The sequence below is a fragment of the Haliotis rubra genome, unplaced genomic scaffold (assembly GCF_003918875.1).
Source record: "Haliotis rubra isolate DU_JTF1 unplaced genomic scaffold, ASM391887v1 Scf1187, whole genome shotgun sequence".
In the NCBI taxonomy this organism is placed as follows: domain Eukaryota; kingdom Metazoa; phylum Mollusca; class Gastropoda; order Lepetellida; family Haliotidae; genus Haliotis; species Haliotis rubra.
This window is the reverse complement of record NW_025765100.1, coordinates 130,594-144,631: the sequence shown is the minus strand read 5'-3', so window position 1 is coordinate 144,631 and position 14,038 is coordinate 130,594. Positions and strand designations below refer to the sequence as shown.

At 40.2% G+C, this 14,038-nt stretch overlaps 1 protein-coding gene across 1 annotated transcript; it reads right to left on the bottom strand.

Annotated features, from left to right (window-relative positions):
• Positions 1-9,667: 9,667 nt before the first annotated feature.
• Positions 9,668-11,062, bottom strand: LOC124260148. Its single transcript, XM_046694395.1, has one exon. It carries the CDS (start codon positions 11,060-11,062, stop codon positions 9,668-9,670), a length of 1,395 nt encoding a protein of 464 aa, XP_046550351.1.
• Positions 11,063-14,038: the final 2,976 nt, after the last annotated feature.

The following is a 14,038-nucleotide window of genomic DNA, read 5'->3' as shown; positions in this document are numbered from 1 at the left end:
GTTAGTTGCCTGTTACGACAAGCATGGGTTGCTGAAGACCAATTCTAAGGCAACATATTTTTATTACTTAGGTTACGGATCCGCCGACCGTAATTTTTGCTAAAGTGGGGGAAAAATCAAATTTTTCCATTTTTCCACCTCCGCCGATACATAAAATCCAAATAAATAATTTTTAAAATCTACTTTATTGAAATGTTAAATATTGAAACAAATAAAATCGCCGAATTAACGTTACCGAGTGAAAATGCTGGGTGTTTATAAACCCTATTATAGTAGGAAATGAGAACACCTGAATGGCTGATGGCATATTCTTACAGCCAACTTGTGGTGAAAGCCTTAAGGAAAAAACTCTGAAATAGCATTTTATTGTTTTTACCACCTACCGACAGGAATATTGCTGTAAAAAAACCGTAAACCATGTAATAAAAAAAGTGTGGCCTAACCCGGATCTTCACTGGTTGAACTAGATAAAGCCTTCCCAGACTGTTCACCCGTCTGTACTGAGTGACGCAAACATTGTTCTTATGTAGGCTGACGTAACCATAAAGAAGAAGATTCTGTCCATATGGGTGGAAATTCCTTGCATTGAAAATGTGGGATCCTGCAGTTACTCAGACATCTGTGAGATTCTGGCGCCAGCCCAGTGTCCAGAAGCCTTCACGGAGAACAACATTCCCTGCAAGTGCCCGTTTCCAGCGGTGAGTCTACTGTGTGAATATGTCATAAAACGCCCATCAAACATTCCAACTCGTGTCCTGCCATTCACTTCCCACAGAGGTTACTTGTCATATCTTCCTACAAACCTCTGTTCTAATACGGCCATATTTCCCGGTTCTTGTAAAATCCCCTAGCGGCAACAGATCGCAACACGAATTATCTCCCTTCTTTCTATCCAATCAGAACACGTGTTACATCGACTTAGATTCAACTTGACTAACACAAGCAAATGTGGGGCCACAAATATCCCCCATCTGCCGGGGACTTGTGTTGATGTTACACACAAGACGTTTAATGGCTAGCTTGTCCGTTGTCAACGAGGGCGATGGAGACGCCACTGATCCGCCATAACATGACTGAGTTCTGTCTAGAAGAAACGTTTGCGCATCGCGCAGGGGAAGAAGTTTAGTTTTCTCGAAGCATACGGAAATTACCGAGGCCTTGCGAATGATCACTTTTGAAACAACGTCGCTGATTGCACAACTAAATCTGATTGCCTCCAATCACGAGTCTTGAACGCTCACACCATGAAAGGGCCGTATTAGAACAGGGTTACGTAGGAAGATATGACAGGAGTAGAATGGTGTCCTGCTAACACCTACACGTTTATCTACTCACCCGTGCCTGCTGCTAACACAAATGACCACTTACAGATTCACTTGACCCTTGACCTGGCTAAAACAACTAATCATTTCCATGTCCACCAGTTACATTGTCCTGCAGCAGGAAATAGCCTGCACTACCGAGCTTGCTGTTAACAAATATAATTACCCACCTGTCCAACAAATCCCATAGCCTGCTGCTAACAAATATGATCACTAGTTACTTTGGCATGCTGCTAAACTCGCTGGTCACTACAAAGCCTGTTGTAAACAATAAATACAATCATCTACCTGTCCAAAGAATTCCCTATATCTGCGGCAAACAATTATGATCACTAACATTTCCACTGGTGTGAGATACGAACTGATATGATGCATGCAGTATTGCCAATAATACCCTATCACATATATCACTATCGAATATCGATTTTCTGTTTGATAGATAGAATCAAACATGGATAAATACTTTCTTTTTCCTGACAGTTTATGTGTGGATATGAAATGAATAAAGGATAAACATCTGTATGATATTAACAGTTGTCAGGCAAAAAGGCGGATACTATATCACTATCGCCGTTCTGATTTCTTAATTTAAAGATAGCTTTATTAAAGGCGAAGAGGAACAGTTTCATAAGAAGAGCCAACGTCTTAATTGCAATGGATGCTAACACTGTTATCAAGCATGTGATACACAACATGATGATGATTGATGATGGTTGATGATGATGATGATGATTGACGATGATGTGATGGTGGTGGTGATGATGATTGACGATGATGAAGTGATGATGATGATTGTTGATGATGATGATGTGATGATGATGTGATGATGATGATTGATGACGATGATGATGCGATGATGATGATTGACGATGATGACGATGTGATGAGGATTGATTGATGGTGCTTCATGATGATTGACGATGATGATGATTGACGACGATGATGATGTGACGATGATGATGATGCGATGAGGATGAGGATTGATTGATGATGCTTCATGATGATTGACGATGATGATGCAATGATGATGATTGATGATGATGATGATTGACGACGATGATGATGTGACGATGATGATGATGTGATGAGGGATGATGATTGATTGATGATGATTCATGGTGATTAAGGATGATGATTGATGATGATGTGATGATGATGATGATGCGATGAGGATGAGGATTGATTGATGATGCTTCATGATGATTGACGATGATGATGCGATGATGATGATTGATGATGATGATGATTGACGACGATGATGATGTGACGATGATGATGATGTGATGAGGATAAAGACTGATTGACGATGATGATGAAGTGATGATGATTGACGACGGTGATGATGATGATGATTGAGTGATGATGCATCATGATGATTGACGATGATGATGATGATGATGATGATGATGATGATGATGATGATGATGATGATTTGACGTGCGCTTTCCGACAATATATACAAGAGGGATATTAGAAATTATACAGTTGACTTGGCTGATGTATAGAGTGATGACACTGCTAATAGTTGCAATAATAGATCATGGTTATGAAGCCATATCTAGTGGGACAAAGTGCAGTGGCCACTTAATCTTGATTGGTCTTCATTAGCCCTTATATTTTCTCCTTGTCCATCACTTCCTTGATAACGGTGATAGCATCTACACCGAAACGTCGCATCTCTTGCGAAAGTGAAAGTGTCTCTCCTTAAACAATAATAATTATTGTTCCTGTTCAATGCCAACGTTCCTGTTCCTGTTCAAAGATTTATCCAAGGCATCAATCAAACTGTCTAGGCATATTGCTGTTTTATTTCTAACGATTACCAATAACATTATTCTTTATTAGACCACATGTCCTTTATTTCGTCCAAATGTTACCAGATGCATGCTTGGAATCGTGCATCTGTTTAATTCCAAGCATTTGACACAGCACCGACTGATATCAAGGACAGACTTCTTCAACGTTTAATGAAGTCAAAGATTTAATCTCCTATCTCTTCATTTCTGTTGTGGTCTATGAAACATAAAAAGGAATATAATTTGTCCTAATGAACTAATACGGTGAGGAGAAATTTAACCACCATCAAATTGTACCATCAGTCTCCAGCCGCGAATAACAAAAACTATTATCTGGAAATTTTGGAAAGTTATGCTTAGGAACACTTCGTTACTGAAGGTTTACTATGAGGCGATGATATTTTGTGTGTTGTTCTGTGTAAATATCATCCACAAAGGTATTTAATCTTCTTGCAAAATAAAGGCTTGAAGTAGAATACACAATGCCATTTATTGATGGCAATATTGTTGTGACATGCTGTATTAACAGCTTTCGGCCGTGGGAACGGCGCCGATTTACCCTTATCAGGGTAGACTGTGGTCTGGACTACCAGTTGTCCGACTTCCTTTTTTGTGGAAGCTTCGATGGCTGAGTGGGTTAGATGGCTGACTTTGTGTGCTGGCGATTAGGTGCCTGACTCTGAGGGTATGGGTTCGAATCCGGGATGGGACTCGACCCAATAACAGTACCAGAATCTGTACTTTATTGAGAAAGTGTAATCCCAAATATAACATGTGTTAGGCTTGACGTTGGCTATCAGTATGTCTGCATTCAACTGGACACCTCCATTTCAGGGAAACTACACACTCCCCAGTACCCAGTTTGAGATCAACTTATCGAGCCTTCCAACCGGAGACTACTCAGGACAGATTGACCTCAAAATGGGCTCGGCCTCTATTGCCTGCTACGAAGTAGAGATTACACTTGGTTAAATCGAAATGTAGCAAATGGTTGCCAAATCATGATAATAAAGTTTTGTTTATTGCTCATTATTCTTCGGTACTTTGTTTGTAAACATGTTTTGTGTCATTGTATGTCCCGTTGGGGATCAAGCTGATCTGAACTTTAATATGTCGAAAGTACGGGTGTCTTCTTTATTCGTCATTTTTTGTTGTGTCGAACATCGGATAACACGAAGTATTAAAGTATGTTCCTTTAACTTCGACATATCGGTGTTTGTTTTCGACTTTTGCTGAGACAGATATTGTACTAAGCTGTATGGTCCTATTTAACTGTCTTGTTGGAAATAAGAAGGGCGATAAAATGCATTCTGTCTTGCCAGGCGCAGGTATTACCTCCCCTGACACTATCACTTATAGTCCGTTTGACAGTTTCATTTGCGACCGGTGAATTGCTCACTGACACAACTCCAATAATTGCAACGAAACCAAATTTTGCACAGTCACATGAAATCCACAGACCAACTCTGATGATTTGTCTCATAATTTTGGAAACACGAATAAAAATTTGTTTAACAAACAATCATTATTTTTGTCACTTGACACTATTTTTACGAGGGGTACCACTTGCTGGTAGATCACCCAGGTAATCAACACGCGTGTGCAGTGAAATTTCAATTTCAAACGCGCAACTCGCACACCTGGCTGTTCTACCAGCAAGTGGTACCCTCGTAAAAAATAGCGAAAAGTGCCAACAAAATAATGATCGTTTGTTAAAAAACTTTGTATTGTTAAAAATCATCGGTCTCAAATGAAATCAAATGGACTGTACACGGCTATTTGCCGAATAAAGTCCGTTTGCATCCGTCACCACTCGCCTATTTCCGTAACCTCCAAGAAGACACAAGTTGATCACGAACGGTGCGTTTGCTACAAAATCGTACCAGTTAAATGGCAAATAAACATACATTCCAAAGCAACAAATCGTCTTATATGGCATGAAAGTTAGCCATTTGTCCACACCAAATCGTCACTATAATTTCAGACATGAGCATGAAGAAGAGAAAAAATGTCGTTTATTTACAGACTGCCGTCATACAGGAGGAATATTGCTGAGTGGGGTGTTACACAACGAGCAAAGAAATCGGAAAGAGGAAATGGTCATATCAGAACATTAGAGTCAATAATCTGTGTGTTGGATGGGGCGCCTTTGTTGAATTGCAGTATGGTATCTCTGAGTCAAGACTAGTACAAGTAGATACGCACGCACTCGCACACACACGCGCGCACGCGCACACACACACACGCACACACAGACGCAATATCCCCAGTGACAAGCGTCACAAAACATGAAAAGGTACGTCAAGTGTTAATCTGGACAAACTCGTTCACAAGTCAAAGAAGTAAAACTTCATGTCAAAACTTACAACGGAAATACACCTCCAACCCACCCCCAAAACAATGTCTCACATGGATCAATTTTGTGATTTCGTACAGTTGATTTTTTCATATGACTAAGAAATGGAATAAAATAAACAAGATAACACACATATTCTAAAACCCTGTGTTATAGGCCGAGCACAAAGATCATATTGCTTCAAGTATGGTCAAGTTTTAAGATGAACGGGATACGACGAAGACTCCAAGAGTTACCTCCCTTGAATGATTTTTACAGCTAAACATTCTGATAGCTGCACCATTTATTAAAGTTGAACCTTAGCAACCCGAAGTTGTTTTGTAAATTTGTTGCCTCAAACTACAGTTGGCAATATTCTACACACATAACTGCCGTCTTCAAATGTTCAAGTCGCGGCAAGATGAGTGAATTATGATCAACGTCTGACGTCGTTGGATACATCGCACTCACCTATAACACAGAATACAACAACGCGAGCAGTTTTTCCCTCAAAGCATTTACAACTTTCTAAATGGCATTGTGTAATCATAGCTTTCGGCTGTGGGAGCCTTGCCAATCTACACTTATCAGAAGGGTACACAAAGTCCGCAGTCAAGACCAGTTATCCGACTTCCAGTGGCTGAGCGGGTTAGGCGGCTAACATTGAGTGCTGGCGATTAGGTGCCTGACTCTGAGGGTGTGGGTTCGAATCGGAAAGGACTCAACCTAAAAATCCTAGAATTTGTAATTTCACTAAGAAAGTGTAATCCCAATTCTAAGATGCCTAGCGGTTAGAACAATCGAAAAAACACATTATCAGACAATAAAGGTATAGTTTTTGATGACGTAACAATTGAATGACGTTTTCCCGTCACTGCGCAATTCTAGTGTGCCCCTCGTAATCGAACCATTTTACATTTCGTTACAGTGTAAGCGACGTGACGATGCATGTCAGTTGTCATCGCCTCGTACATCCTCCTACAGTAAACTACTCCGTTGCATCCCGTTTCTTAGTTTGCAGTTGCTTCACGCAGCTAACATCACTGGTGGAAACATTACGTTTATGTTTTGCGACGGTTAAAATGTCTCAATTCAACTCACAAGTTTTAGGTTAGCTTATTCTTAATTTAGGTCACCGACACCGTCGTTTGTTATCTGCCTTAAATTAATCGTAATTATCTTTAGAAAGTATTATATTTGGCATCTTAGAAAGAATGCAGTTCGCTCTACCACCATGTATAGTGTAATTAAGCACACTTTCGCCCTGACATATTATAACGTTAAAGCACTCGGACTCAAGCTTCCTCGTACTTTAACTATACTAGTTCAGGGCGAAAGTGTGCTTTATTACACCGTACAATCATGGTGGTAGAGCGAACTGTATTCTTAAATATAACATATGTTACATTTGAAAATAATGGCATTGTGTAATCAAAGCATTTACAGCCTGATATCTTAATTTATGATCTTATTGCACGTCAGATATTCATCCTGACGATGGGACATTAACACACTCGTTCTGTTGATACCATTACAGGCATCCTCTACAGCGAGTGAATAGGATTTTACGCCGCTTTTATCGATATTCTAGCAATATCACGGCGGGGACACCACAAATGGGCTTCTAACATTGTACCCATGAGGAGAATCGAACCCAGGTCTTCGGCGTGACGAGCGAACGTTTTTACCACTAGGCTACCACACAGCCCTTCCATTCCATTCCTCTCAGTAAACTAAAGTATCATACAGTTGTCGGATTGAATTGTTAACACAATCTCCGACTTAAATGTAGTGACCTTAATGCGCACAAATATGACAGATTTATATCTACATCATCTTGCTCTTGTGGCCACAACTATGAAGACTCTGCTCATTATTTCTTCTCATGTACTCTTTACAACGATATACGTCAAATTATGTATTTTTATACTAAAGGATTTGAACTAAAATCAATTTTGTTTGTAAACGAAAACTGTTCCGCTTTAGTAAACAAAGAACTTTTCCTTTCAGTGCACTCGTTTAAAAATGTAACAGGCAGATTTGATCAATATAATTTGTTTACATGACATATACTGTGGAAGATTGGCGTTCTTTCTCGTTTTTGCAACATTTATATATCATTCACATTGTACATTCATCATGACATGTTTACTCTTCTTTCCTTGTATCCCGGGGCGGTATTCATATAAGCTTATGCTTGTTTACCAATCCGGTTCCTTTCTTTGGAAATAAATATGATTAAATCACAATTGTTAACACATCCGTTTTACTGAAATGTAAATACACTCGTCAAACAGAAACACATCCAGTAAAGTATTGACACACCCTTTGGGCTGAAGTATCAAGTCATACATCAATTAATTCGTTAGACTACATGTTTAGGTGAGGTGAAATTGGGTTTAACGTCGCACTTAAGAATATTTCGCTCATATGACGACTAAGCTGGTTTTATAGTGCTAGGTCACTGAGATACCATGCCGCGGTTAAGCATGAATACCCCACTCAGACACAGTATACCGACTCCGAGTTGTTGTAGTCCTTGTTGTACCCATTAATGCCGAGCGCCAGGCAGGGACCAACAAGTACAATATTTTAACGTCTGTTGGTATGACGCGACCGGGGATCGAACCCGGGACCTTCCGCTCTCCGGGAGGACTGATATTTAGGACAGTGTATGAGAAATAAGAATGCAAACTATAAAATGTATCAACATGATTATGACATTTCAAAATGTAACAAACTAGAATGACTCGGCATGTAAACATAATATTGGTGACATTTTTATTAGTACACGAGATGAGTAAATCCATTCTATGAGGTGTCTTCACTAATGTGTTTAATCCGAGATGCTTTGCGATAAGGTTAAAATATGAATCCGCACAATGACTTTATGAAAACATATCCCACTTCTAACACCAAGTTTGGAATCAATGTTTATTTCTGTACATATAAAACGTCACTGCAAAAGAATACAGATTTGTATTTTATAAATATATCAAAACAATTTAAAAGGGTACAAAATGAAATTAAAAATATCTATATAATATATTATGATGAAAACATATGGTAAATTTTATAATAAATTGTATATTTATATACTTATCCTATCTCACTGTATGCACTCTCTCTTCTTCTACGACCATGTGTGGAAACGTGCTGTAGGCTAAGTTGACTTCCACCAACCTAATCAGAACCTCAGAATTCCGTGAGAGGTGCGCATGCGTAGAGAGGTCAGTTTGCGTTGTGCTTAGAAGAATGGTCAGCGACTAATTAATGAAGTAAGGAAAAGTTGGACAAGTTTTGGAAATTTTGAAGATTTTACGACTTTCGAAGCAGTGACAACCTGAAGAAACTTCCCGAAATCGTTTTGTTTTGCAGTGGAATGAAAACAAAAATTCTAATTATTTAATCCAAATTTTATTTCCCCACAATTGTAAATTTATATATACACTAACGAATGCAAGATACTGTACGAAAGCTTCAATACCTTGCTGAGGTCCGATTATGACCAAATCATCTCAAACGCGTCAACATCCAACACACAGATGTTCGTTCGACGCAACCATCTAACCATCTAACATTCTAACACTAATACCCTTACCCACAGTCTCTAACACACTCATTTAACACACACTCCCCGAAGTATCACGAAATACGTTTATATAACAAACATTCATTCATGGAATTCTCGTGCAGTAGCGTTTCCGCGAGGCGTTGTGTTCGCGCATTTACAACACATTGTCCGAGAACAAAACAAAACATCCATAGGATAACTGAACGTCCCAAAACGCAACTGTTCTATAACCTCATCCGAGAACATGCTCATCTGGTGTCCGCGGTCGCAGTGTTTCGGACATTCCATGAACTGTTCTTCAGTCCATTCCCCCCTCCATGATAGACTCCTGTCTATCATATGTTCTGCTGATATCCATGAATCATGAATCACAAAATGAAAAATGCACATTTCAATAAACAACACATCCTGTTTCTTGATCCTCTAAAATAGTCATTTGGTATCCTAATTCGAATCTTCAAAAGTCAATCCTTTACACAACGATCCTTCGAATTCAATCCTCCTGATGCCGACGATCCATGCTCCAGACGAACGATCCATCCTCCAGACGACGAACGATCCATCCTCCAGACGACGAACGATCCTGCTCCCACTGCTTGCATGAACATATCTCGCCTGAACCTCCACATGACTGATCTGCTTAATGTTCTCTCAAGTCATCCTCCGAATTCCACTCGAGTGGACACACCTTCGTCACAGGTCTCATCAGCGTAGTTTTCCCCATCTTTACTTGTACCACTCGAACATGTCCATCCTTGCCTGGATATGTGTTGATGATTCTCCCCAAAGGCCAGCTTCCACGTGGAGAATCTGGTGAAACTACGATGACGACATCATTTACCTTCAGATTGCGGTTAGCCTCTCTCCACTTCTTCCTGACTTGAAGAGTTGGTAGTAGCTCCCTCAACCATCTCCTCCAGAAGTGCCTCACCAGTTCCTGTATTCGTCTCCATCGTTTTCTGGGGTTGTATGACGTAGTATCAACACTATCTGGAGCAAATGTTCCACCGACTTGCCCGTGCATAAGATGATTTGGGGTCAACGGTACATCATCTTGGCAGTTAGCACTTTGATAAGTGAGTGGACGAGAATTTATGAGTGCTTCTGCGGCAGTAAATGCTGTAGTTAGCTCTTCATCCGTGACATCGCCTTTACCCAGAATGGCAAAGATAGCTCTCTTAGCTGACTTAATCATGCATTCAAATACACCACCAAAATGTGGTGCATGAGGAGGGTTGAATCTCCAGACGACTCCCTTATTAGTCAATGATGATCTCGCAGTCGCATCAAGTTGTTCAACCAGATCTCTCAATTCCTTCACAGCGCCTACAAAGTTAGTTCCGTTATCGGATACGACTTCTTTTGGCATTCCTCGTCTATTTGTCATGCGGAAGAAAGCATTCAAAAACGAGTCACTATCTAGACCATATGACATTTCCAAATGTACAGCCCTAGTGGACAAACACGTGAAAAGACACAAATATCGTTTTTGTCTCTTCTTTAACCTCCCTTGGATAGTCAGAAAAGGCCCTGCATAGTCCACTCCAACATGAGTAAATGCTCTCAGTGAATAGCTAACTCTCAGCTTTGGAAGTGGAGCCATAATCTGAGGTCTCGGTTGAGCTTTTTGTCTCCGACAAAAGGCACATTCTGTCTCCCATGCTCGAATCTCTTCACGAGCAGCAATGACCCAGTATTTTGAGGATAGAGCAGCTAAAGTTTGATTAGTACCTACTGCATGTTTACCCGCTTCGTGGTAATGTTTCACAATAAGCCTTGTGACCCAGTTCTTACGAGGTAAGATTATTGGAACTCGTGCTCCCCAAGACAAGCAGTCAGCATATTTCAGTCTGCCACTGCATCTAATTAGTCCCTCTTCATCGATTATTGGCTGGAGTCCAATGAGTTTGCTGTCTTTTGGAAGCTGTTTTCCTTTTTGCAGTGCAGAAAACTCTTTGGCAAACTCCTGTTGTTGCATCTGACTGATGATTCCCATTTCAGCATCTTCGATTTCGTCAACCTCCAAATTACCCATGTGTCGTAATTTTGGTGCAATACGTGCATTGGTAACAAATCTGCATACCCAAGCATATATTCTAGTCAACCTCTTCCAGTCAGAATATCTGGATGGATGAAGACGCCATGTATCATTCTCACCTTCAGACATAAGTGTAACAACTTCAGACATAAGTGTAACAACTTCCCTTTTTCTTGACAGTTTCTTCATTTCTAAAGTACTATCACTTTGAAATCCAACCATTTGTTCTGGCCATTCACTTTCTGTGAGTTTCAGAAATGCTGGTCCTGTCAGCCATGTACTACTGGCTAGGTTCTTCACTGATGTACCCCTGGTTAGTATGTCTGCAGGATTTAACCGAGATGGAACATATTTCCACTGATATGGACTGGTGTGTTCCTGGATATAACCAATGCGATTTGCCACAAAAGACTTGTAATTTCTACTCTGGCTTTTTATCCAACATAACACATTCATACTGTCACACCAAAAATACGTGTTGACAGTGGACATTTCTAACACCTTTGCTGAAGCAACAAACAATTTCACCCCAAGGCCTGCCGCCATCAGTTCCATTCTTGGAATGCTTACAGATTGAAGAGGAGCAACCCTGCTTTTGGAGGTAACTAAACGACTGACCAATTCCCCACTCTGGTAAGTATAGACTGCATATATTGCTGCCCCATATGCATCTTGTGATGCATCTGCAAATACATGAAATGTTTTGTTTCCTATTTCAGATTTGATTCTCAAGCACCGTGGTACTCTGATATTGCATAACTCTTTAACCTCATTTACCCATTTCAAAGTTCTAAGATTCAGATCTGGATCAAGCTCTTCATCCCATCCGAAACCTGATATCCACATCTCTTGAATCATCATTTTCCCCACAATGGTGAAAGGTGTCAAGAGTCCAAGCGGATCAAAGATCCTTGCAATTTCACTGAGAAACATTCGTTTGGTCATTCTCACAATGTCTTCAGGAACATTCATACAGAAACTGAACTCATCATCATTTGCAATCCACATAAGACCTAGTGTTTTCACTGAAGGCAATTCATTCTTGTTTATGTTTACCTTCTGTGCCCTAGATTCTAATGGAATTCCATCAAGGACATCCAACGAATTTGAAAGCCATTTTCTGGCGTTCATACCTGCTGTGCGCCATAGCTCACTCAGCTGATTGTACAGCTCTATCCCAGTCATGTCATCTTCTACCGAATCCATACTATCGTCCATATAGGTGAAGCTTACTACAGTCTCTACAGCAAGTGGAAATTCATTCTGATGTGCTTTTGCATGTTCTTGTGAAATGTATTGCGCTAAGAATGGTGAACAATTCAAACCGAACAACACCCTGTTAAACTCATACACCTGTGGTTCCTCATTTGAATTCATGGGTCGCCACAGAAACCTGAGGTATTTACGATCTTCAGGTTTCACCTCAATTTGTAGGTACATCTCCGAGATGTCACAAACAAGTGCTATGGGCTGCTTCCTAAATCGTAGCAAGATTTCAAAAAGATCATTCTGCAACTTCGGTCCTGGATGTATTATGTCATTGAGTGAAACACCCTGACACTTTGCAGAAGCATCGAATACAATGCGTACTTTGGTTGTAGTTCTGTCTGGACGTACTACTGGAAAATGAGGAAGAAACCATTTACTCTCATTTTCCAATGTCGATACTTTACGAATGTATCCCTTTTGCACATATTGATCTAGAACTGAGCAATAAGCTTCAGCCATTTCTTTGTCCTTCGACAGTTTCTTCTCAGTGCTAAGAAGACGATTGACAGCCATCTTATAGTTATCTGGTAACATCCGTGTGTCAAATCTCCAAGGTATACCTACTTGGTAGTGACCATTGTTGTACTGAAGTGTCTGTTTAACTTTTTCAACTGCACACAATTCATCATCATTGTAGTCATTCATGGTGCTACATGAAAATTCCTCTACTTCCCAGAACTTGTGCACTAAAGCGTTTAGATTCTGCAATTCTGTTCTATTGTTATCAATGAGAAAAGTACCTGCAAAATGTGTTTCATTTTCACCATGAACACGTCCTATGCATGTCCACCCAAGAGGTGTAAGTCTTGCAACAGGTTCTCCCTGACCACCACTTACCTCTTCATATGACCGATGAAGGTCAATGTAGTCAATGCCTATGAGGAGATCAACCACAGTACGAGAACTAAGTTTTGGGAATTTGATGTGATTCAAATGTTTCCATTTATGTCCATGTTTCTCCCAGTCTACTACTTGCATTTTGCCTGTAACTTTTGTTGTTGTAAGAGCTGACATTGATACATCAACTGAACCATCAATGCTTTCTAACCCAAAATTAACAGTCATTGATTCAAAACTCTCCTTTCTGCCATTTAGAACATTCACTGATACTTTCTGATAATGTCCTTGTAACCCAAGTTCTGCAGCTATATCTTCATTTATGTATGTCTGCGTACTTGCATCATCTAAGAGAGCATTGACTGTAATCCTGCGATGTCCATTTGTGATAACTACTGGGACTGTTCTCAATGCTGTGTATGACATGTCACACCTAGAAGTAGACATTGTGGTTGTTTGTGTTTCATCTACTGGATTTAGGGGGCGACTTACTTTTGCACCATCTGTCCAATCCCTTACTTTCCTATCAGTGTGAAGTAAGCGATTGTGATTTGCAAAACAACCACCTATCCCACATTCACTAAACCTAGTGCAACTCCTACCACAGTGGTTGGAGCCTAGACAACGGAAGCAAAGATTCAACCTCTTTGCAACCTCCCACCTCCGACTAACGCTCAATGCTTTGAACTTTGTGCACTTCCACATCTCATGACTTGCTCCTGGACACATTTGACATGGACCCGTTTGACTTTTATTCTCTTTATTGCCAAAGAAAGTCCCATTTTTACCCGATGTTTTACGTTCATGTGACCTCTGCTTTTCAGCAACCCCATTTATGACTTCACTGGCAATGACCTGAAACTCTGA